The sequence below is a fragment of the Falco cherrug genome, chromosome 12 (genome assembly GCF_023634085.1).
Source record: "Falco cherrug isolate bFalChe1 chromosome 12, bFalChe1.pri, whole genome shotgun sequence".
Classification (NCBI taxonomy): Eukaryota; Metazoa; Chordata; class Aves; order Falconiformes; family Falconidae; genus Falco; species Falco cherrug.
The window spans coordinates 13,901,218-13,925,078 of record NC_073708.1 but is presented as its reverse complement, the minus strand read 5'-3'; the positions used below and the strand labels follow the sequence as shown (position 1 = coordinate 13,925,078).

The window sequence follows — 23,861 nt, the reverse complement described above, 5'->3', positions numbered from 1 at the left end:
CATCTGAACATGTTATTTGGGGAAAGACAAAAGAAAGATGTAATTACATTCTAGTACTTCTGGGTTTTGAAGGAGCAAAAGCTTACTGAAATCAGATGATAGAATAGGTGGTAGTATCTTTCAAGCTTTCTTCCCTATGGTTTATTTCCCAGGAAAATTTATTACATTCCAGTTAAACGTAAGAAGAAAACCTTTACAGCAAGGGCAGACAAACACTGGGAAAAAGTTGCTCAGCCTGTGAAGTCACAACCCAGTTCTACAAGGCTCTTGTTGACCTTGCTTTGAGCCTGGGAGTTGACTAGACTACCTCCAGAGGTGCCTTCCAGCTTCAGCCATTCTGCTATTCTAAGTGGTCATAACAACAAAGTAGGAGCACCCTATCTTTTTGGAGCGTATACCTTTATTAACATCTTCCCACATTCTCTCAAACAAAAGGCTAAGCCTAGTGCAAAAAAAGAGAGAGTTCTATTACTTTGATCACTGTCTAGGATGAGTAGCTTGCCTGCCATACCAATGCTATTCCAGTATCATCTATTTTACAATATCAAGTAACAATGTGTTTGTTAAGATTCAGTTCCACCCTTCGGTACAGAGTATTATGACATAATGCTCAGTTATAGAAGCTCATTAGCTGGGTCAAAGACTAAGCTGCCCAAATATTAGGACTTCATTTGTAGGTTGCAAAAAAGTTAACACAGTCAAGGGGAAATTGCAGTGGCAGTAAAGCATGGTTTAACTTCAGAATTCCTCATTTGTTCTTAGTAAAGTCTACCAGATATAGTTATCAATTACAGGGTTTTTTTAAAACAAAACCCTCTGTACAGTTTTTAACAGAGATTAAATAAAGAAAATTGTTCTAAGAAGGACAAGTATGAGTTATGTAAAATAAAACTGGAGCTCTAATAACACTAGAGTGAATGTAGCTTCTTAGAAAAAGCTAAATACAAGGCTTACTAACACGATCTTCCCATTCTGCTGCACTAACACTTTCTCTAAATCAGAACCCCAACCCTATCTTGTTCCATTAACTTTAGAGTATTCTTTAATTTAAATATATGATGGAAGAGTAGAATTTATGATTTTAAGATTTTGTGAAATATACTTTTAAAAGTATCGTGAAAAAGGCATGGAATATGATAGTTACTAAAATACAGAATACTTCTTTTAAACCGGTGTGAGCAAAGCTACTTTGCTCAGCTCAAAGATATAACTCAATCTATAGTTCATCTAAAGCACTGAAGAACTACAGCCACACTTTAGGATAGTAAGCTTTTATTACTATTCATTTGCTATAAGTAATCAATATGAAGTCATATACCTACTTCTACTTTTCCATGTGATAAAACTCATACAGAAGTGTAGGAAAAGCACATGAAAATTAATTTACTAATCAATTTATCCACAACAAAATACAGTTTTGGTGGTGATAAGGATAAGATACATTTGAGTCTATCCCTGAAGTAATTATATTTTGGCAAAATAAAACTATTCAGATTCTCTCAGCCACCAAGCTACAGATGTTACAACCTTAGACTGACTATTTCTCCATCATTTATTATCCTTAAGTATTCTATGCTTCTCAACACAGGGCACCAAAGAAGAAATATCTGTGTTTAAGACTCTGGTGCTACCACTGTTTGTTTATGCTGAAGAAACAAGAGATTTCTCAGAATCCAAACACAATCATTAAGGAAAGGCACTTTTGGTCACTGTTGCACCAGCATTTTTACCCATATACCAAACACTGGCAATTCTCAAATTATTTACATAATACCACGTAGGCAGTATAAAACAGCCATGAACTTCACTGGTATGCCAGGGAGAAAGGTTATTTGTTAAAGGTACAATTTTAAGCTTTCTGCACTTCATACCTCCAAACTGGAACAAACTTGAATGCCCTTTTTTGATGGACCAAGTGAAACAACTCCTTTACAAACCTCCAAATCAAAGACCTCTCTGAAAGATAATGCAAAGCTCTGTATTCAACTCAAACTGATCTACAAAATCCTTCCTCAATCTACATCCTTCCAAAAAAATACAGTTCCTGACGTGTCTAAACAGAGGGTTTAATCTTATGCACCCTCATTACTTCTAGTATAACAGGCCATTTTTGTACTTGAATTAGGAGACGCTTGATCCTGACTCACCCAGAGGATTTTCTTCTTCAGAACAGAATTTTGACAGAGTTAAATGTAAGTAAGATGGGAAACTGGGAAAAACAGATACACCAAGTCATCATCTGAATAAAGAACTTTATCTGTCAAAAATTGATTAAAAAATAAAAGTCCTATATGATAGTCACTGATAACAAACTACCCAGTATTATTTTATTTCCATTTCTTTTACAGGTAAAAGACTTTCTTTGTATCTAGATTTTTTAATAAGCATTTATACATAAAAAGAAATCAGGATGCCTCTGATGCTTAAGCCAATTAAGAGCGACAGTCATTTACAATGGAGGTGGGAACCAGATATGAGGAACAGAAGGCAAGTATGGTATTAATCTACATTTAATTATATTTTGTTTTAATCAAGTACTTAGATGATAGCTCAAATTATTCTTCCCCCTCATCCCATGGAAACTTGCTATCCTTATGCTTCTCAAACTAAGAAGCAGCAAAACCTCAGAACGTACTACATGAATATTTAAATACTCTACTTCAAAAATACTATCATAATGCTACCTGGAAGCAGTGACATACGTTTCTTGTATCTGTATTCTCCTTAGACTAGACTCCTAGAACCACTCCTTCCTATCCATTTTATAGCATAACATCTGAAGTATTTGCTGTATTCTATCACAGGAACAGTCATCCACCTAAAAAGGCCAGCCCATGAAAAGCTCATTGGTTTACTGTCATGCAAGCCGCTACTGTACATTCTTCCAGGGAATTCACTAGCAAAAGAAACAGCCCACAATTCTTTAGGACAGCAGCTTAAGTTGTCCTGACTGCAGTTCCATGGGATGCCATGTGAATGTGCCACCAGTCAGCTCAAGCGTTGGGCACCTCTTCTGAATGCTAAAGTCACTTGTAACTAAGCATTTGAATAACATTGACCCTTGTACAGCAGAAGAACGATAAACAGCTTTCTTATCTTGAATGACTAGATGGAGCCTAGTTATGGTCAATGAAGGAATACTATAGCCTGGCGGACTTCAAAATTAATTGATAACCTCCATATTAACATCACAGTCAATCTATTTATGGCCAACATAGCAAGTTATCTTTCAAGGATAAATTGCACTACTTATATTTTACCCCAGAAGCCTGACACTTTTTCCCCACAGATGAATGCAACAGAGCAGTAGTTTTATACTGTCATTCACTTACAATTTCGTGATACAACAACAGAGGTACAAATGAAAGGATAGGAGATTCTTATCTGAAAAGCTATTTCAGGATTCTTCAAGACAGACCAGTGTAAATTCAGTGTTATTACTACACTGAACACGAGGGCATGCGTGCATTCTTACCAGGCTGTAGGTATTTCCAATAGTTTGACTACGATCCAAAGCCTAAATACCGTATGGTGTGTGGGAGGAGAATAGGACAGATCTACCAAGTCAGTTCTAACAATGCAATAATGTTCACAGGGGACAATGTTACTAAACCAATAATTTATTAAGCTGCCATGCAAGTAACTTGTAAACAGAGACACATTTTAACATCTGCAATCATTTTCAGGAGTACGTACCCCACAACTGGAGTACAACTACTCTTTTAGGTAGGAAACTTGCCCTCTGGAGACTAGCAACCATATGAAGTCATTTTTCTGCCCCAACAGCAGCACCTCAAGCTTGCAATTACTTAAACCAAAAGACTGACCACAAGAAGCTTAGGAACTAGCAGAAATACAGCTTCCTAACTGCAAAACTACACTACTTTTTCACCATTTTACAAAGATCCATCTTACTATCAAAATTAAGCAATGAGACTGAATTAGCATTAAAAAAAGTATTCTCTGCTTGCTTTTCTCTCCCCCTTTCCTAGGCTGGGTTACTGGAACATTCAGGTCACTGCACCGTAAGGCTCTTGCTGCATGCGCTCTGAATGTAGCCACTAACCAGTATGAGAACCAGAGAACTGGCTGCTACAGATGAACATTTCAAATCATAAACTAAACACATCTTACAAGCAACAAAATTTCTGGATGAGAGCCAAGAGGATCAGTCCACATATTAATTACAGCCTAACTGCTTGTCAGGAAATCTTACCTATTCAATCTTCTTTCTCCAACTCCTGCTTCCTAGAGCGTGTTTCTCCTTGCCACGTCTCAAGTACATGAATAACAGTGGGATGCTCAATGGCACTGCCTCCCTGCTCTAGCCCCACCAATTCTAGTAACACATGAATTACCAGGAGCTTTCTTATGTACACCGAGACACAATCCCTAGCTCTTAATACTATTTAGTAAATGCACACTTCTGAATAGACAAAGGTTGCAAAGGTTGAAACAGCAACAGAAATATCACCTCACTGCTTGCATGTGAAGGTTGGAATAATGCAGCGGCTCTGAATTACATAAAACACCAGGTACTCACTATTTCCCTTTGAATGTTCCAAATCCTCCTCAAGATCCCAATTCTTCAAAATCCAACAAGAATTAATAGAACCAAATTAAATATAATTAATTAGCCAATTAATTAATTGGCTATAATTAAATAGCCAATCCAGATATACGCATGTGATTTATGTCAAGAACAAAGTATCAGTGAAGAGGTTCTCCGATAAAAAGCTTCCCTATAGAAGAATCTTCAGGTCATGTTAAAAACCTACTCTCTATGGGGAAAAAAAAAGTCATTGTAACACAGGCCAAGTTTCCCATAAGGGGTTTCCTATCAAGCTACACTCCCATCCAACATAAAACTGGAGCCTAGAAGATAGATCTATTTCATCCTGATACTCTTTTATAGCAAAGAAAAGAAAATCCTCAATACTTTTGGCAATTGCTTTATCTTTTCCATATGAAAAGGTGAAGACAGATATGATAAAACAAGGTATGGGTATAAATTATGAAACTGTTGGACTGGAGAGAATGTCACAGGTATTAAGTGATAGCACTTTGCAAGTTTTAAAGACAAAATTATATCAGTAGTGTCTGAAGAAAAAATTGACTGCCCCTTTCTTCAATTTTATGATTTTCTTGTTTCTAGTGAATTTAAAAACTCCCATTTTAAGATGGAAAACAAAAGCAAGCTGGAGTACTATTCTTAATACTCACCCATAAGAATTAGACATGCTAATGCTGGTATTAGTATAGGAAGTTTTTCTGCTCTGTATTTTCACACTGATAAAAGAAGTTGAGAAAATTCTTGATTTTTTTTTTTGTGGACTTTAGGTTACTAAGTTACCTTGATCATCCAGTAGTCAAGTTCAAGTCTACAAAAGGTACTGATGCAGACAAGGAACTCCCTATTCTGTGTGATGTGACAGCTATCTTTGTTGTAATGTGGCTAAGTTTAAGTTTTCTTTTTCCTTTCAGAATGATGGGGAACTTCATGTTTCCTATGCAAGTACTTTACTGGATACCCACAGAAAACAAGCGTTTATCTAAAAGAAAAATAAACAAGTTAACCCTTACTCCTCCCACAGGAAAGAGAAACTGCTTCTTCCCGTATACACATGCAGTGAAAGAAACGAGTCCTGCAAGCCAAAGTCCAAACAGTACTCTTTCAATATTGTTGTAGCTAAGCACTTGAGAGTCTTATTCTACTGCTGCTTAAACTCAAATAATTATGTAACATTAACACTGCTGTCAAATAGGCAATATACCATGGCTTGAAAGGAAGTTTTAGTGTAAAACATAGGATATACAGGGAATATCGTACTAATTAGTTTTACAGCTGCTCACAAGATGTCAGAGACTAGATCTGCAAAAACTGTTTATACAGGAGATCCAAAGTCAGAACAAACGATTGACTGAAAACATTACAACTTACAAAAGCTGCCATTTATCAGCAAGATACCTGTTTTTCATTATCTAGACTAATTTTGAGAGAGCTACTCAGCAATAAAAAGGACATTAAAAGGTTGCTTTGATAAAAATATGCGAAAACCAAGTTAACCAGTCAAGTGTAGTATTCTCAATCCAGATCTGTTTACTGAAAGGTAAACATGAAAGACACTATTCTTAGAGAATAAAAAGCTTCTTACTAGTGCCTAACTCATTGAGGTCTTGCCAAGTCAAGGCTTGTCTATTTGCCAAATGACAGTCTTCAAGCTGGATTATTTCTCATTAACTCCATTTTCCTGAAGTAATAGTTACCTGCACTACATTACCCTGAAAGACTGTATTCCCTTATAAGCAGTAATGTAGACTTTCTCAGGAGGGACCTCAGTTTCAGAAAGAGGCTGACAAAATCTTACAGAAACAGATCAAAAAAGTGAATTCAGAATTGGATGAATTCATTCAGGTTTCTTATTCCCTCAGCTGAGGAATTTACATACCATTTCTCCAGTATAATAGGTTCAAGGTTAAATTGCAGCACATTTAACTAAAATAGTGACAATTCTAGTAGCGAGTTCCTAGTCAGCTAGCATCTGAGGTGTTCTTAAAAGCATTTAAGCCTTCCTTTATTATTTTTAAAAGTGTGAATGTTTAAGTAAGACAGTGTTATGAATTCATTAGAGCAGCTGACAACTTCAAGTGAGAACTGAAGGCTAAAGTACTCAAAATTACATAACCACACTGTGTGTACCATTCAGTGATAAATCACATGACCAGCAGCAACAGCAAGTCAGCATTTACCAGACCAAAACTTCCAAACCATTAGATCTAGCACTACAGCCGTTTTGTTTAATAAACGCGGTACACTATTAACATGCTCTATTACTTCCTTACGTCTCTTCAAGGGTGGGGAGGGGGCAGAGAAGGGAAGTGAGGCAATGAGGCTTTAAGCACCATGTGATCCAATAACTTGCTCTCTGTAATCAGACAACCCCAAACCTACATATTCACAAGGTTTTCAGATCATACTTAGCTTCAGTGAAAGCAAACAGACACCTTAGTAAAATCTGCTAAACTAATTTCTGTAACACTTCACACCTATCACTAAAGTTAACAGAAAAACAGCCCAAAGAAAAGCAGTTTACTTCCACGCACAGCTAAATACCTTTGCCTTGCCACTAATGATGCATATAAACAAAACTAAGTCAATAAACAGTTATATTAACAAAATTACTCAAGTACCTCACAGGTCCTAAGGTTTTTGTGACTGAGTGGACATCTCCTATCCTTCTCCTTGTAACAATCTTAATTTATTTGATTAAAAAGCAGAAATGGCCATGAAATTTGGATCAGCAGCAACAGAATAGGCAGGCCATTTTGAATAAAGACTCTGCAAAGCACTGTTCTGAGCTATAGCACCTCAAAACTCACTTTCAAAAGTTTATTTTGCTGTCATGTAACAAGTATGTCTCAAAAATGCAGCCTTTTTTTCTGAGAAAGTGATTAGAAAATGAGCAGAAGATCTGATCAGGTATATTAAATTTACACTCCACGACTGCTTACAGACAATCCCTGATGTCAGGCTCCTCCCTGTGCTGTGCGGACTGTGAAACACAACAGACTGATGTCAAGCTCTCTGATATGCACAAGGAAAAGGGAAGCTATAATAAAATTAGTACTTCCCCATGAACCAAAAGACTTGTGTTCTATTCCTCATTTTGCTTCTAGCTTTCCAATTTCAGAAAGATATTGAAAAATAAAATAAAATGGTAACCTTATGACACCTGCTTTTACTTCCCTGAGACAATATAAACTTCCTTGGAGAAAAAGAAGAAAAAAGAAAAAAATATCAGGCATGGTTTTACTACCAAATACTGCATACACTGACAGTGATAGGTGCTGCAACACAGTATGCGGGGAAAAGTTTACCCTTGTTAAGTAAGAGTTTGGTTATTACACAAAATTCATTCATACCACTTGGTAACCGTCACTTATTTTCTACCTCATACTATGTTCTGGTATTTTAATTTGAGAGCACAAACAGAAGAGTATTATTATAGTATCAGATACAGGATGATACCTTTAAAAAAGGCCAAATACATTAGGAACTACCAATTTAAAAAACACACCATGAGTTACATGTCCAAAGTCTTCAGATGTGCCCTAGAAGATAAAGTAAACTTTGCTTCCTTCCATTATCTTGTAATTGTATCTGGTATCAACTTACACCCTGGTATGTGGTTAACAGGTAATTGGGTTAAGGCATATACTTGCTGCATTTCCTTTACACATGTTAGCAAAAGTTACTTCTCCCTCCCCCCCCCCCCCCCCCCCCCCCCAGTTTTCTCAGTACTACTTTTCTTTTTAAATATGATGCTGTCCCTCAAACAAAATACTCCAGTTACATCCCTTGGTTAGCACAGTCAACTCTAACTAACAGTACAGAACTGCTCACCCTTCCCACCCCCACTTAAGACCCCTTCACCTTTCCTAGAAGCATATTAAAAAGGAGAAACAGAATACCTCAAATCAAGCATAACACAGAAGTCTTAGAAGGTATAAAAGACCAAATTTTTCTCCAATTTAAGAACATACATAACACAAATTGTTCAGGACCTTCTCCAGTTGAATTCTGCTTTTAATATTCAGTTAGCTTTGCCTTAGGGTACTCCCGAGGTCCCTTTCCTATCTAAATTAGTTAAAGATCATTACAGAACCTACTCCCAACCCAAAGAGTCAATTACAAAAGTCAACTTTGGGAACAAATCATTGGGAACTCCAGTAGAAGACACGCAGCTTAAGATAATGAAGACTTTAAAAAGTGCGTAGAAAAGAAAACTTAAAACTGTGAGCTGTGCGTAGGAAGTAAGCTAGAAACTAAGAAGGTTTACATCATGACAGAAGCAGTACTGAAGTCATTGGAAATGGGAAGAATGGTTGATGCTCAGAAGTTCTTCAACTCACATAGAAAGAAAACTGTATTTAAAATAAGACCACGCTGTTTCACTGGTGCTGCAGCAAACCCCCTGTCAAGCGGCTACATATATCCTGACACATGAAACAGTCAATCTGAGAACAGTGTAGAGCAACTATTTTTTAACCACAGCAAAGAGTGCTTACTTTGTTTAGTGTATTTTATGCCCTTTGATAGTATTCGCAACAACTTTACTTTTGACTTCCCAAGTGCTGTCAGCGTCTTCCAAACACAAAGATTTTACTTCAACAGAAAATACTTTTTCTGCTGTTCTAAAGCTACAAAAGCCAACAGGACATGCCATCTCAAAATCTTCTGCCGACTCCTAAAAAGGCGCAGATGTTCTTCAAAAGCATTTTTACAGTTTTTACAGTTCTATGTAAGAGATGATCACTTCACACTCTCTACATAATACATATAAAACCACTCTTTCATCTATTCATACCAAACAAGAGTCTTCTATTTAAGACACCATTTTATAAGATGTAATTAGTCTTAAGAGATCTTCTCCACCTCATAAATAAATCTTACAAAGCTCAGATACCCTTCCCCTAGCTCAACTAGGTTTTAAGCCATTTAATTGGCCTTGTAGCTGTTTTTGTGGTTGGGGTTTTGTTTTGGTTTTTTAATAGTTATCTTGTTCAACTACTTTCAGATAAGGCATAAATACATTCAGTCTAACTTTATACTGCTGCTTTGCGCAAGTAGCTAAGCAGGGCAAAAATATCCCAGAGTCTTAAAGCACGTTGGGAAGAATCTCAGGTGATCACTCTGAACATGCAAAACACAGACCACGCCACTTACTTTTCATAGACCAGCTCCTCATCGGTACAGAAGTAGTGCGTATTCACGGTGCTTTTGGGTTTATTTCGTAAAGTAGCGAAGTACAACCGATCTGAAAGGCAGATGAGGGCAACAACGTGGGACGCAGCCGGCAGATGGCCGCCCCCCTCCCCGCGGCACCCCGCCGCCCCGGCCCGCCTGCGGGAGAGGCGCCGCGGACCCCCCTTCTCCTGCGAGAGCGACCCACGGCGCCCTCCCGGCCCCCCGGCAGCCCCCCCGGCCCCCCGCGGGAGCGGCTTCCGCGGAGCGAGGGGAGGTTTCTGACCCGCAACGCAGCAAAACATAGCAACAGGTGCCGGCCCCGCTCCTCGCCGGAAAAGAGAGGAGGAAGGAACCGCTGAGGCGCGCCCCGCGGCAGCCGAGGGGCAAAGGGCTGGCGAAAGCCGCAGGGCACAGGCGTCCGAAGCGGAGGCGGGCGCGCAGCGGGGCCCGCGGGGCCGGGGAGGAGAGAGGCCGGCGGGTTTCCTTTCTGGGGGCGGCTCCGGCGAGCGGGACCCCTGCGGCCGGGGACGGCTCCCCGGCTCGTTCTCACCTTTCACGAACTCCGAGGCTCCCACCAGCACTTCGGGGGCGGCTGCCGCCGGCTCCATCTTAAACAGGGCGCGGAGCAGCGAGGCGCGGGGCGGCTCCGAACTCATGGCGCTCCCGGGCAGCCCCGACGGGGCCAGGGCGCGCTCGCTGGGCAGCGACCCGTTGCCCGGAGGGGCCGCCCGCCAGGGGCCACGCAGCTGGGAGCGCCGCTGCCGCAGCCCGCATAGGAACGGGAGCGGAGACGGGAACTAGCTCCGGGACACGGCGAGCCGCCGAGCGAGCAGGCGGGCGCCCGCAGGGACTCCAGCTCCACCCCGCCCCCAGCCAGGAGACGCCCTCGGATAAAGAGGCACGGACGGTTACCAAGCGACCAGCGGCGCCCCAGCAACTGCGTTACCGAGCCTTTGTTTCGCCCGGCCCGGGGCCGAGGCGTGCGAGTCACCGGTCCCCCAACCCCGTCCCTCGCCCCCCCCTCCCCGCTCCGGCAGCCCCGCCCTCCGCCGTAGAGCGCCTACCCGCCGGGCGGGCAGCCCGCCAGCGCCCCGGAGCCGCCAGGCAGCGCTTTTGCACTCGGCACAGCCCCGCCCCCCGCCCCAGCCTTGCTCTCACGCCCACCTCCCGCCGGAGCGCGGCCTGCGCCTCCCCGCCCCGCTGCGTTTTTTTTTTCGCCGCTTCCCCCGCCCGAGGGCGGCCCGTGGCAAAACGCCCCACGGAGAGGGAGGCTGAGGTCCAGCTCGCAGGGCCCGAGGCGGCGGGAAGCAGACCTGAGCCGGGGCCGGTACCTCAGCAGCGCAGGGTGAGGCGAGCGAGCCGCCGCCAGCCCGCCTCGGGGGAGAGGGGGAGCGCTGCCTGACGCCGGCAGGCTGCTCTGGGACTCTTGATTCGCGCGGGGCCCGGCCCGGCGGCGCCTGCAGCGCTATTTCGCCTGATAGACAGACCGACTCACCAATCAAGAGCTGCCTTCCTACGGCTCTAGCCAATGAGCGAGCAGTGCCTGGTGGAGCGAGGGCGGCTGCCGGGCGTACCCCTCTATCGGGTCTCTCAGCCGAGTCCCGGCTGCGGTGCCCCCCGCCCGGCGTTCACCTCCTTTTCTGCCCGCTGGGGTTTCTGTCACCTGTCGGGACTTCCCTCCCTCCTTCCCTCCCTCCGGCGAGGAGGTCGATCTGCCAGGGATTGCTGAGGGGGAGCGACAAGTCGGGGAAGCCGCTTGCGAACGGAAAGGGGCGACACGCGCCCCTATCGCAGGGAGCTCTCCCAGCGCACCGATTCGAGCTGTGGGCTCCTGCTCTTCCTGAGAAATCATCCAGCGATTAAGAACATCATGTGTGCTTCCTAAGGCTGTGGTGAAACTACACAAAATTACTTGCAGCTTGATGCTTTAAAAAAGTGCAAGATTGACTTTCTGGTGGTTCGTTTGCAAAAGCTGAATTAGTTTGTAGTCTGCAATTAACTTACTGCCAAAAAAAAAAAAAAAAAAAAGCGTTAGAAGTGTTAGAAATGCCTTTCTTCTGCCACCCTTGCCTTGAGAGAGGATTGGTAAGTGCCAGACAGAGCAGGTCCTTCTCATTTTTACAAGTGAATGAGAAAAAGGTTGCAAAGGAGAGGTACTTTGGGGAGAAAAATAAAGGATGTTATTCTTCCCCCAAACAAAAGGGAAATCACCTTTGAAACGCCTTAAAAAGACCTTGTAATACAAAGCAGTATGCACCCCTGAGGTCTGCATTATTATCACCGTGTTTTCCCAACTTTGTAAGTAATCTACTGTAACAACCAGTTAATACAATTAATTATAGTGTGTCTGTAGCTCAGGCTAAATAAGTGTGAAACACTTCTGACTTCAGTTTGTAACCTAGCGTCATAAACACTGAATAATCTTTCAAGCCTTACAAATATGCTGAAATACTACAGAAAGTACTTGTCTCATGAAACTTTTGTTGTTGCTTATTTTTTTTATATTGGTTATAATAATCTGTACCTCTGTACTTACATTTTTGGGGTGGGTTTTTTGCTTTTTTTTTTTTCTCTCCATAGCTCCAGAACTACTATTCCTAAATATGAGTGTTTGGGCCTGGTCCTGTGAACTTAGAAACCTAATTCTCAGGTAGTAAGTATTATTCCATACAAGATGCTTGTAAAACTGAGGCCATAGCCTTCTGCAACAGCAGATTAAATAAAGGCTGTTTGAGCATATTTGCTTTTCATGGAAATCAATGTATTTATCTTTTCCTGTACTGTTCTATATGACTTTCACTTGTATTTAACCCTTAATTAAATCAAGTATTTAATTCTTTATTTACAAGCAATTGTCTAAGCGGTAGCATATCCTGTGTAAGAAGTATCAATGTATTTTCTCCAGAACCGAAGTTTTTTAAGACGTCTTTTTTTACTCTTAACTTTCACTACAGTTCAATGCAACACACGTTTCTGAGATTGGGCGGCATTCTGCTTGAGGGGAGTTTGTATGAACATACTCAAATTAGCTTTAACAAAACTATATTGGGTAAAAGAAGTAAAGATGGAGCAGTGTAACAGACTAGCTATCCAGTATCTAGAATCCCTAGATACATAGTTTGTGTTAAAGCCTATTACTTGTTAAGGCATCTAGCAAGGCTGGTGAATCTAGGAGGCAAACACGACTAGAAACTGAAGATCCACTGACAAATGTTGTTTCTGACCACTTGTAAACCTTTTCCAAAATGACAAGTATTGTTTTGGTTTCATACAAGTTATTTGTGGCAATTAGCTACAGCCATTGTAAGCACAGAAAATAAAATCTTTTTCTTCTTCCCTGTAAAAATATGTACAAAATAACCTCCATGTTTTCAGTTCCAGTATTCTCACAGCTTTTAGTACAAGTATCTAATGAATTTCACCTTGTAAAATGCTAGCTTTAACAATGTTTTCAACTCATACAATTTTTTTTAATTATAAATATTTCCAATTACTATTTTTAAAATGTGATGATACAAAATATCAAGGCTACAGTGACATCTTGTGGCATTTTTTAACTAGGTAAAGAAGCAATTTTCTTGTAGTCCTGTTGCATCATTTTACGACTATATCCTGATTTTTTCAACAAGAATTTTTAAAAAACATATCTTTTTAGATACCATTTTAAAAATCCTGTCTTGCATAAATATTAATTTCTACAGAATATTCAGAGGTGGTGATGAATCTGTTTAGAAGCCAAAATATTTCCAAATGACATCTACATAATCTCTTAGAAGAAATCATTGCATATATTTGTTAAAATATACATGCTCAGTAATATATTTCATCCAAGAATCTTATGCACTTATATAACCATCAAGGGATAAAAAGTTGCCAGCCTTTAAAAAATAAAACCCTTTTTGTTCCTAAGCACAATGAATTATGGCTAGAGCTGAAGCCTTATATTTGCATATTTTTTTGTATCTAAGCTTAAGGTTGTGGTTTTGATGGCTTTTTTACCTCATGAGTGGGTCTTACCTAAAATAAGTGACTGTATGTGCCAACAAGTACTTTTTTTAAAAAAAGTGAAATCTTGGTGCTGTTCATGTGTATGCAAACTGTAAGCTTACTTTAGACATCTAACACTGAAAAACTTGGTTAATAATCTGAAAATACATACATCACAAATATGTTTTATATATTTTGACAATGGTACAAATTAAATTCACCAGTATAAGAAAAGTTTGTTCTATTGTTTTTTTCACTGATACAGAAGAACAAAACCCAAACCAACCCCTTCCCCCAACAAAGAACCCAATACTACGATTTGGCTGAGTTGACAATTCATTTCACATTTTAGAAGTAAGGTACACAACATCTGAAGTCTTCACAATTCTTGTTGATACTGCACAGAACAGAAATTACAGACCAGTAAGTAAATGAAATGCAGTAAACTACCACTAAGAAAGTTGCATTTCTGGAAAGATCATAGACCTGTTTGTATATTGCTTACCACTACAGCACAATAATTAAAATCTACTTTTCACTATAACAACAAAACTAAGCAGACTTTACATTGCCATGTTAAGATTTTGCCCTTTAAATCTCACAAAAGTACCAGGAAGACTTCACTGAGCAGAAACTAAAACCTTTAACACTGATAGAACAAGGCAAAAGAATCTTCTGTTCCCCCAAAGAAACACAAAGACACCCAGAATCAGCCCTGCTGTAAAAACTTGTCACATTTGTAAACCACTTTTTGTTCAGCTAACTTATTAGAAAAAATTACAAAATTATACACCATCTGTGCAGATGCTATTTGTGTACTAGGTATTAGCTGTTATTGATTGTCCATAGATAACTATGAACTGATAGTAAGAATCAATTAAAAGCTGATGCAGGTGAAACTATATCTACCTTGGATACCACATTTGATTCCTCTCTGTGATCCAGGAAAATCACTGTCTTTTGTTCTTTCCTCCATACCACAAAAGTTCTGTAACTGAACTGGAAAAGGTTGGTCCTGTCTATGTTAAAACAATGTTTCCAGAACTATAGCACCCCAAAATCTAACAAAAGCTGTTAATAATAGCTCTATTTCTTGCTATGGATGAAGCCAGGGAATTTGAAGACTGGTAATAGTCCAGTCTTGTCAAATACACTGTACCTTAAAATACTTTTTTTTACTCATTCATCGCACATTTTAATTGTTGTCATAGCCACCAAAAATCGAGATGAAAGAAACAACAAAGTAAATACTCATTTGAAAGGGCTGTTAAAAAAACAGTAGACCTGTAATATTATAAAAGGTACGCTCTGTAATACATGTAAAACAACTTGCTCTTATTAGGAATTGTAAATAAAACTTTTTTTAAAAGTGAGGATTTTCTTGGGCCCATTTTTTAACAATGTATTTTTACATTTTACAATTTATGTTACAATTTAACAATGCAAAGTATCAAAATAAAATCAAGTACTGAAGAAAGCCTTAGAAATATCCCATCCATTTCTTCTGGCTGCTTAGGTAAGTTTCATATTTCATGTGCTCATGTTTCTTACATTTCCAACTGCTAGCTTTTACCTTTCAGCTGCTTGCAGCATTTCAGCAACTCTAGGCAAATTAACAGGAAAAAAAAGCCACAGGAGAGATCACTTTCCACCGTCTCAGCAGTAGCAGATACTGTACGCAATGGTTTTAGGACTATGTGAGATGAAGGTGAGCTACTCTTTTCTGGCTTGCTTTCATAGCAGCTTCAGGAACATCTCAGAATACAGAATAGCTTATATACAAACTTCAAAGGGGTTTTGTACAGGAGTCGAGAAGCCTGGCCAACAGTTTACTGTAGCCCTTCTCCAGTTTCACCAGGAACTTGGTGAGAGGAGGGAGAAGGCAAGGAAGCATCTCAACATAACTATCATAACTAGACCTCATTTGACTAGACACACAGATTTTAAAAAAAAATCAAAACATAAGCACTGAAGGGTAGGAGGGCACTTCTGCTGCCACGTTTCTGAAAAACTGGCCTAATTAACTGTAATAGCTTTTCAGGTTTTAAGGAAAGAGGATTATTTTATCACAGCTAAACGTCAGTATATATCGTTTAAGTTTTCTCAAAACTTACCTCAGAGAATTAGTAAGAAAGGGGGAAAAAATACATAAAAAGCCATACAGGAAAAATTCAGAGGCTACAAATAAGACCAAGATGCAGTAATTACACCTTCTCTCCTTCAACTCAGTATAGTTTACCGAGTACTATTAAACATCTAACCCCTTAAATTCATTGGCTTACATTTTATTTTTGTGATTGGCATAATTAGGAAAACCAAACTGAGAAATCATGATATTAGAATATTTTAAAGGCATGCCATCGTAAATATTAACCAGTTTATTTACACAGTAAGATCTCTGTAACAAATGCTCTGCTCGGTGCCACATTCCAGAATAGCCACTGTTAGTGTCTTTTTCTAAATTTCTTACATCAACAGGCTTCACAAACACTCCCGAAGGCTTTCCAGTATGCTTGGCTACCAGAAAATTCATGGCAATATCATCACAATTTTGAGTTTCATCTATTAAGGCATAAACAGCTTCTGGCTGTCTTTGAAAATCTTCTAAATATCCACTATGGAAAAATGCTGCACCAATAAGAACCATAGAATACTGATCTCCATTTCCAAATCCAGGGTTCTGCAATTCGAAGCTGCCATAGCTGTATACACCCGAAGGAGTAGAAATGTGCTTTCTAGGAACAAATCCCACTATATGCTCTGGAAATTGCTGAAAGAAAAAAAAATATTAAAAAAATCAAAATGAAGCCGACACTCTGAAACGTATGTTAAGTATTTTCATAAGAGAGATTTACTCTTTTTTTAAATAAGAGGAGTACAAGATTATTGCCAGGGAAGAATGAAATTATTGGCATATGGTCCTATGATCTGCCTAAATGTTGCAATTAAATACAGTTTACGAAACTGACACAATATGCCTCATTCCACATCACGTAGTGCCAAGAAACATCTATCCACAATTTGCAGCTGTATATTTGGCATGCAAAATAACTTTACAGATAATTTCTCTCAGGGAGAAAAAACCCACCCACTTTTTTTGTGCAACCTACTATTGTTTTAAATAAATTCAGCAGTCAGCAACTTCAGTGTTCAAAGATTTGAAAGTTATAGATTACAGGTATAGTTACCATTGAAGAATGTTTTTGCAATTTCTACTATTCAATGTTTCAATCCTTGTAAAATCTAATCTTATAGCTAGAAAAATCAATGGTAAAACATTATGATACAGTATTACTCTAATTAAAACCATTATTCTCAATTGTAACTCACAAATACTGCCTGCCAAGGTGCAAAACATTACCTGCCAAACAGAAAAGGCAAAAGCAAGGTCGTGAGCACTGACCAGCGTATCATCATCCATCATTAAAACAGCTGAAAGGAAGAAAAAAAAAAAACCCAACTAAAAAACTTTTAACTTATCAAAAGATTAAATACATGAGCACATTATGCAGCACCATATTTGACAAATTAGCTGTGAAACTTCTATAACCATTAAACTGGGTTGTAGAACTGAATTGTAACTCCTTGAAAGTAGATGGAGAAAACATACTTAGGTTTCAAAGCTTTGTGGTAAGTGACAGCAAATCTAAATTTTAGATTATTTGCCAGGCTGTAACAAAACTCAGCAACCTTTGATCATCTGTAGCACAGCTGAAGAGATATGTGTTGGAAAACTTGGGAGTGTTTGGCAAAGCAACTTAACATTCTACTAATCTTGTGTAAAAATATAACTAGAAGAGTTAGATACTATTCTTTAGCGTATGAGATTTATAAGGGATTCTTAGTATAAAATGTTATCCACCTCCTAACTACTTGCAAGTTCTAAGTAAGCAAGCTTAATAAATTGCACAGGCAACATTCAATATGATTAACTACAGAAGCAAGAATCTTTGCCTTAAATTTCAGGCAAAAGACTTATCGGCAAGTGGAAAAGGAAAGATGTTCTTAGATCAGAACTCCAAATGCATTAAAGCTTTTTAAGTTTACAGTCAGCATAAATCCTATTACAGTAAATAAAACACCTGCGAAGTTGATGTTTCCAGTGTCTTCCTGGAAGTCATGGGTTTTGAGTAGCAAGGCATGTTAGGAAGGGGGCAGCAAGTAGAATTACCTTTACTAATCATGAGTAAGGTCAGGTCTGTAATGCAACATATGGGGTTTTTTTCCACTTGAAACAAACAGGATTTATTGTTGTACTTCTCCTGGAAAGACCTTAGGAAGAATATTTAGATGAATAGCCAAAAGACTGGGGAAAATACTCTTAAATTAAAAGGATGCATAATTTGTGATAGAAAGCCAGACAGCTAGGGAGGGAAGTTTCTCTGAAGAGTAGAACACGCTTAAGAACTTAGTTTTAAAAAAGAATGGATTAAATCAAATCTTACCAGATGACTTAAATCCAGATTAACACAGAGACTCAGCAGATACATGCACTATGAATTTCAGTTTATACTGTAAAGGGAAGAGGGGCTGAGCTACCTACGCCTGCCTGACAAAGGAAATGGAGAACACAGCTGCAACAGCCCACAAAATGCATTTGACCTCCCTCTCTTTTTCCTTACTTTTCCTTGACAGCCTGCTGGTGGCAGCGCTGGTGTGCATCTGAGATCGTAACATAAGTCTCTTCTCCAATACCCACATTCTATTAAGTGGCCCAACAGATCCATGGATTTATTACATTGTATAGCTCAAACCATCTCTCTTTTAGCATTCAGATTTTAAGTGTGAAAATAGTATTACTAGTAGTGATATGAACTGCTGATTACCTTTTGTTTCCAGCTCAGGGAAATTCTGGAGTCTGTTCCTCATGCGATTGACAGTTTGAACTTTAAAGACAACAGGGACAGGATGAGGCCCCAGGGAATTCCACATTTCCTCTGGTATCTTCTCACCGATGTTGTTCCACACAACAATTACTTTATGTAGGTGGGGGATGGCTTGATAATGATTTAAAAGCTTTAGCAGTAAGTCAGTTCTATTATATGTTTGCATAATAAGAGTAAATGAATCCAAGGCAGACTGACTCTGGGTTTTTGGTTCCCTTCTCAAATTGGGCATTTTGTCATCTTTGATGTTGGGAAGCAAAGCTGTTAAAGCACCTGCCACAAGAAGCAAGACAATGATCACCACAGAAGTGAAGCGTAGTAGGCGGACTCCCATAACTCTTCCTGGAAGCTTACAGAAGTGAAAATACCTTTAAAACAAGTAACAGGAAAGGAAAACTCATTAATCCCATGTATCTCCCTTGAACAAAACTCCCACAATATTAAGTAGGCTTTTGTTTTAAGTAAATAAATAAGGAGGATTTTAGAACATGAGCCAATTACTTTCAACTAACAAGACAGGTACTTCTGGTACTCTGTTTCTGTTTACTTGCTTTTCACGTTTTTTTGTTAATTTTGAATTTCACTGTTTTGTGAAAATGAACCTAGGGTAATTCTTCAGATTGTTCATCATCTCTTATTTTCTCAGTACTGCATTTCTGATTGAACATTTACATACCTCACCAAACCCATTCAGCTGAAATTAGAAAGTAAATTTGCACAGAGATTCAGCGTTTTCAGCATTGCAGCAACTCTGTCTTAGCTGGGAATCAAAAGGGAGAGAAGGTGCCTCCTCAAGAGGCCTGGCAGAAAGAAGGAAGTAAAATGCTCTTTCTTTTCCCATTCCTGTGCACAGAAGGAACAATCTTTATCACTGATTTGCTGGACATTTTGTCAACAGTTTGTATTTCTGCTCAATAATACTTATTAATGCAGAAAATACGATTCTGTTCATACCAACTGAGGCTAACAGGTAGAGCAAAAGAAACATACCAAATGGAGTAATGCAGGAATGCAACAACAGCAGCTGGTCTGCTAAACCTTGACCTCAGCAGGAACTGGAGATGTCAGATGCTAGGTGCAATGTATCAGCTAACTGGGGGTGCAGCCTCAGTGTAAGGCAGGGCTTTCTGGATCCTCCTGGTTTTGGAACAAAACAGCAGCTCTTAAAAAGCAGCTCCTACAAAGGAAGCCCCAATATTCATGCCTCTTAGATAGCAGTCCCAGTTCTCCAGACACACATTGTAAACTCAGCAGGATCCAGCAGCCACTGCATTCCATAGTTTGTCCCTCAAATGCGTCATCTGCATCTGTTCTTCCTCCTTTACTGGCAAGATTGGTATGAATTGAATCTATACATATTACTCAGCATTACTCCATCAGTAATTTCTAGGCCTCAGCAGGAAATTCTGATCAAAATAAATTATCCAGGACAGCCCCATCAATTACAATTTTTGAGAGAGTATCAGTGTCTTTTTTCACAGAAGTTTTGATCATTTTTTTTCCAATGTGCACAATACCGTGCTCAAAAACATGAACATAAATTATTTTAGTTTAAAAAAACTCTCCACTTACCTCATTGTTGCCAAGCGAGATTGTTTTTCCCCCCTTGTTTTTACAGGACAGTTGTGTGTCAACTTTGAATCTGTTGGAAATTAAAGCAGCTCTGTGACTGAAGATGAACAGTTACCCCACATGCTACGCAGCATTCTTTTACAAGAAAATGTTCCTCTCAATTACTGATGTACGTATGCATTCATGGCAATTATCCGATCCCTCTTCCTATTGCTCAGTTGAATAATTATCTCTGCCTTTCAATGAACACTTCAGAAAGAAGTTATTACACCAATTGGATAGAAAGAAAAGCATGGCACATTTTTCTGCTTGTAAAATTGTTGCTTTTGTGCCAATGCATGTCTATGTGATCCATCCTTAGGGTCAACTACAGAGATACAAGCAGGTCTCCAGAACCTCATAGTCTGTTCCTTTGTTCACCAGGCACCAATAAAATACACATTTGGTTACCACAGTCAGGCAAGTAGTCCCAATAAATAATTTCCTTTTCTGGCTCATCCCCTTCATGCTCTCCTTCCACTAAGCTCACCAGTTGTGTTAGAAGTTTAAGACACAGAATTTTGTTCTCCCATCTGGTTTAGCAGAAGGGAAAGCAAATATGAGCGTAAGCACAAGATGTCCTGCACAAGATGAAGGACAGCAGCTTAAGAAACCTGTGTCTGTTACGGACTCTAGGTTGCTGGAAGGATTTTTGTTCTTTTAAAACTAGTTGAACAAGGAAAGGGAGTTTTTATTTTTCATTTAGGAATGGTACTATGAAAGCTTAGAGAACAAGAATTTGTTGATCTCGTTGAATAATTGAAAGTTCCTAAGAGTGGTTTGTTTAGGTTATAAAAACTTGGTTCTTAAAAGTACAGACTTGCCATTTTGTGTGTATGCCAACCTGAATATGTCCACACATACAGTCTTCCCAAATCTGCATCCCAATTTTACCACTGCCTTATTTTGTGAGGCTAGAGAGGTCAGCAAAACTATTTCCAGAAGCTAATCGCTTGGTTTGGTTGCTTCATTTTATAGGTGTAAGCAATCGTGCCTAACTTCTAAAAATAATTAGCAGTGGCTACTCAGCATTTCTGAGGTCCACCGTATCTTGGTCATATGAGCTTTTAAAAAGTTGAACCTTAGATTCTCTTTCCTCAATTGCAACCTGGTCACAACAATACTTACCAACACTACTGTAACGATTAATTGGCTAAAATTTAAAAGCCTACTTAGGATGAAAATAGAAATGTTCTGTGTGGTAATGACACTTCCCGGCTTGCCATGCATTCTTGTGTTTACTCAGTTGCATACGGTAGACTGTAATGATGCACAAGGATGGTATTATTAGATATTCCCTAATTAAAATAACTGTCTAAATAAAGTCTTTACAATTCGCATCGTGGCACTTTCCAGTAAGAAAGCGATGATCGGTTTTGCAAATTAAGTTGAGACTGCAACGCAGAGCGGGCCTCTTCAAAAATGTACAGTATCCCCTGTAGAGAACACCTCCTCAAAACGGAGCTAACAGAAATAAGACCCCTGCGTCAAAACCGGGTTTCTTAACCCTCACTCCGAGAAAACACTTGAACAGGACCCGCTCTCTCCGTGGGCAGCCCCCCGCAACAGCATTACAGACAGTTACCGGCAGCACAAGCGGGCGGCTCGCCCCGGCGGGCAAAGCGCGCCGCCCCCGCAACCGCACGGCCCGGCCGCCCCCTCACGCACGGTTCCGCTCACGTCCAGGCGGGCGCCGGTGCTGCCGCTTGCTTCCCCAGCGGTGAGCGCTGCCGGCGGCGCGGCACGGCAGTGCAAGGCAGGGCAGGGCAGGGGAGGTGCCGGCCCGGCACCCCGCGGCTCGGCCCGCCCGCGCAGGCCGCTGCGGTGACTCAGGGGCGGCGCGGGCGACACCACCGCAACGCTACGGCGGCGCCGCCGTACCCCGCTTCCTGTGGGGCGGCCCTCCGCTTCCTCCCGGCAGGCCCCGGTTTGTAGTTCGGGGCCCCGCCGCGGGCAGGGAGCTCGCCCCCACCCGCCCGCCCGGCTCACACAGCTGCCCGCAGCGCGACGTTACGCCGCAGCCTGGGGCCGACCGCGGGGGGCCGGGCCGCCGCCCCAGCCCCGTGCCCGGGGCTGCCGCGGCAGCCGCTGCGGGAGTATCGGGCATCGCGGGCGGACGGCGGGCGAGCACCGGCACGGGACGGCGGGGGATTCGCGTGCTGGGGCTGGGCTCGGCGTTTTCGCCGGCAGCGCGCGCTGTGCCCCGCGCCCCGGCAGCCCCGGCCCCTCCCGCTGCGCGCCCCCGCCGCCTGCTCGTGCCGCCGCGGCGCGCAGGCGCGTGGAGGGAGGCCGGAAGTGTGACGGGCGCGTGGGCCGGCGGCGGGGGGAGCCTTCCCGCTCCGCGCCGCCCCGACTGCCTGCCCCGCCGGCCGGGCACGCCGCGGCCCCGGCAAGATGTTGCCCCTCTCCATCAAGGACGACGAGTACAAGCCGCCCAAGTTCAACCTGCTCAGGAAGGTGTCGGGCTGGTTCAGGTGAGCGGGACGGGACGGGCACCGCGGGGCCCGCGGCCGGGGCCCGCGGAGGGGCTGGGGTAGGCCGAGCCCGGGGCCGCCCGGGGAGCGGTCTGCCCTTCGCCGCTGCCCCCGCTGTGCCGGCGGCGGGTGACCCGCTGTGTGCTCCGTGCGCAGGTCCATCCTGGCGGACAAGACCTCCCGCAACCTCTTCTTCTTCCTCTGCCTCAACCTGTCGTTCGCCTTTGTGGAGCTGCTCTACGGCATCTGGAGTAACAGGTACCGGCGCGGGGCGGCCGGCGGGGCGGGCGCGACGCCCGGCGCGCAGGAAGCGGCGCCTCCGCCGAGGCCAGTGCCACGTCTCCCTCTCGGCGGGGCCGTGCGGCGGGGCCGGGCCTGGGCCGCCGTCCGGAGCGGCCGGCCCGCAGGGCGCTGGGGGCTGCTGGGGGGCTCCCCCCGGCCGGGAGCGTTGTCGGGGGCAGCCACCGGCCTCGCCGTTTGGAGCCGGTGTGCGGGCGGCCGCGCTGCTGGGCTCCTCGCTGAGGAGGGAGCCCGGCCTCGGCACCAGGTACGGAGCCCGGCGGCGGTAGCCCTTTCGTGCCTGCCGCTCGCCACGGAGATCCGTTGTCGGGGAATGTGGCTTCTTTTGGAAGTTGGTAGCTGGATGGCAAAAACCAGCACTGCACCAAACGTCTCTGCCTGAGACACGGGAATTAACGCATCCTGCTGTAGCTAAGTGGCACTTCATATAGCACATACATTCACAGAGCTGATAACAGCAGGAGGAACTGGACTAAATTTCTACTGAAAAATCTGTAGTAACATGTAAGCAGAAATGCAAACCAGCTTCGGTGCTGATGTATGGTGTACAGGTAGAGAACAAACAGTAGAGGTACTGTCTCCATCGTGCTTCATTCTTGGTATTTTTATGTTGGTTTATGGTGGCACTTCAGTCTCTCTGTCAATAGTGAAATCCAAAGGGGACTGGCATGGAAATGTCACTTAGGCCCAACAGTGTGTGCTTCCACATGGAACTTAAGTAGTCCTTATCAAACACTGTAGCATGGATTACTGGGACTCTTAATCAAGTATCTTGAGTGAACACAGCAGTGCAGATTTGGAAACAGTTGCGTCCTAATATTTGTCAAGTTTTTCTGAGTGTCTCAAACTGTACTA

At 42.1% G+C, this 23,861-nt stretch overlaps 3 protein-coding genes across 12 annotated transcripts in view; 1 reads left to right on the top strand and 2 right to left on the bottom strand.

The window, feature by feature from the left end:
* The window catches only part of CDC14A (cell division cycle 14A), a 67,053-nt gene extending 54,554 nt beyond the window's left edge, over positions 1-12,499 (bottom strand). For 3 of the 4 annotated variants that reach the window (XM_055724238.1, XM_055724241.1, XM_055724239.1), the window contains exons 1-2: positions 10,299-10,759; positions 9,728-9,818 (exon numbers count right to left, since the gene is read on the bottom strand). In XM_055724238.1, coding sequence (XP_055580213.1) covers positions 9,728-9,818; positions 10,299-10,404 — 197 coding nt within the window. In that variant the 5' untranslated portion in view covers positions 10,405-10,759. Of the gene's footprint in view, positions 1-9,727; positions 9,819-10,298; positions 10,760-11,079 lie in introns of those variants that run through there. The other variant, XM_055724240.1, reaches the window with a different exon arrangement.
* A 1,401-nt stretch (positions 12,500-13,900) lies between these two features.
* Positions 13,901-22,201, bottom strand: EXTL2 (exostosin like glycosyltransferase 2). 7 transcript variants are annotated; one of them, XM_055724248.1, is made up of 6 exons: positions 21,818-22,198; positions 20,194-20,263; positions 19,612-19,758; positions 18,562-18,989; positions 17,097-17,167; positions 13,901-16,505 (listed from the first exon to the last, which is right to left on the bottom strand). In XM_055724248.1, the coding sequence occupies exons 4-6, from the start codon at positions 18,953-18,955 to the stop codon at positions 16,014-16,016; spliced, it is 957 nt and encodes a 318-aa protein (XP_055580223.1). In that variant the 5' UTR covers positions 18,956-18,989; positions 19,612-19,758; positions 20,194-20,263; positions 21,818-22,198; the 3' UTR covers positions 13,901-16,013. The 7 variants fall into 7 exon arrangements, 6 of the variants coding, with proteins under 6 accessions (XP_055580223.1, XP_055580222.1, XP_014142939.1 ...); XM_055724247.1 differs by having other exon boundaries at positions 20,194-22,198; XM_014287464.3 differs by lacking the exon at positions 19,612-19,758.
* Positions 22,202-22,494: 293 nt separating this feature from the next.
* The window catches only part of SLC30A7 (solute carrier family 30 member 7), a 33,914-nt gene continuing 32,547 nt past the window's right edge, over positions 22,495-23,861 (top strand). The window contains exons 1-2 of the mRNA XM_055724242.1: positions 22,495-22,706; positions 22,863-22,964. Coding sequence (XP_055580217.1) covers positions 22,627-22,706; positions 22,863-22,964 — 182 coding nt within the window. The 5' untranslated portion in view covers positions 22,495-22,626. The remainder of the gene's footprint in view (positions 22,707-22,862; positions 22,965-23,861) is intronic.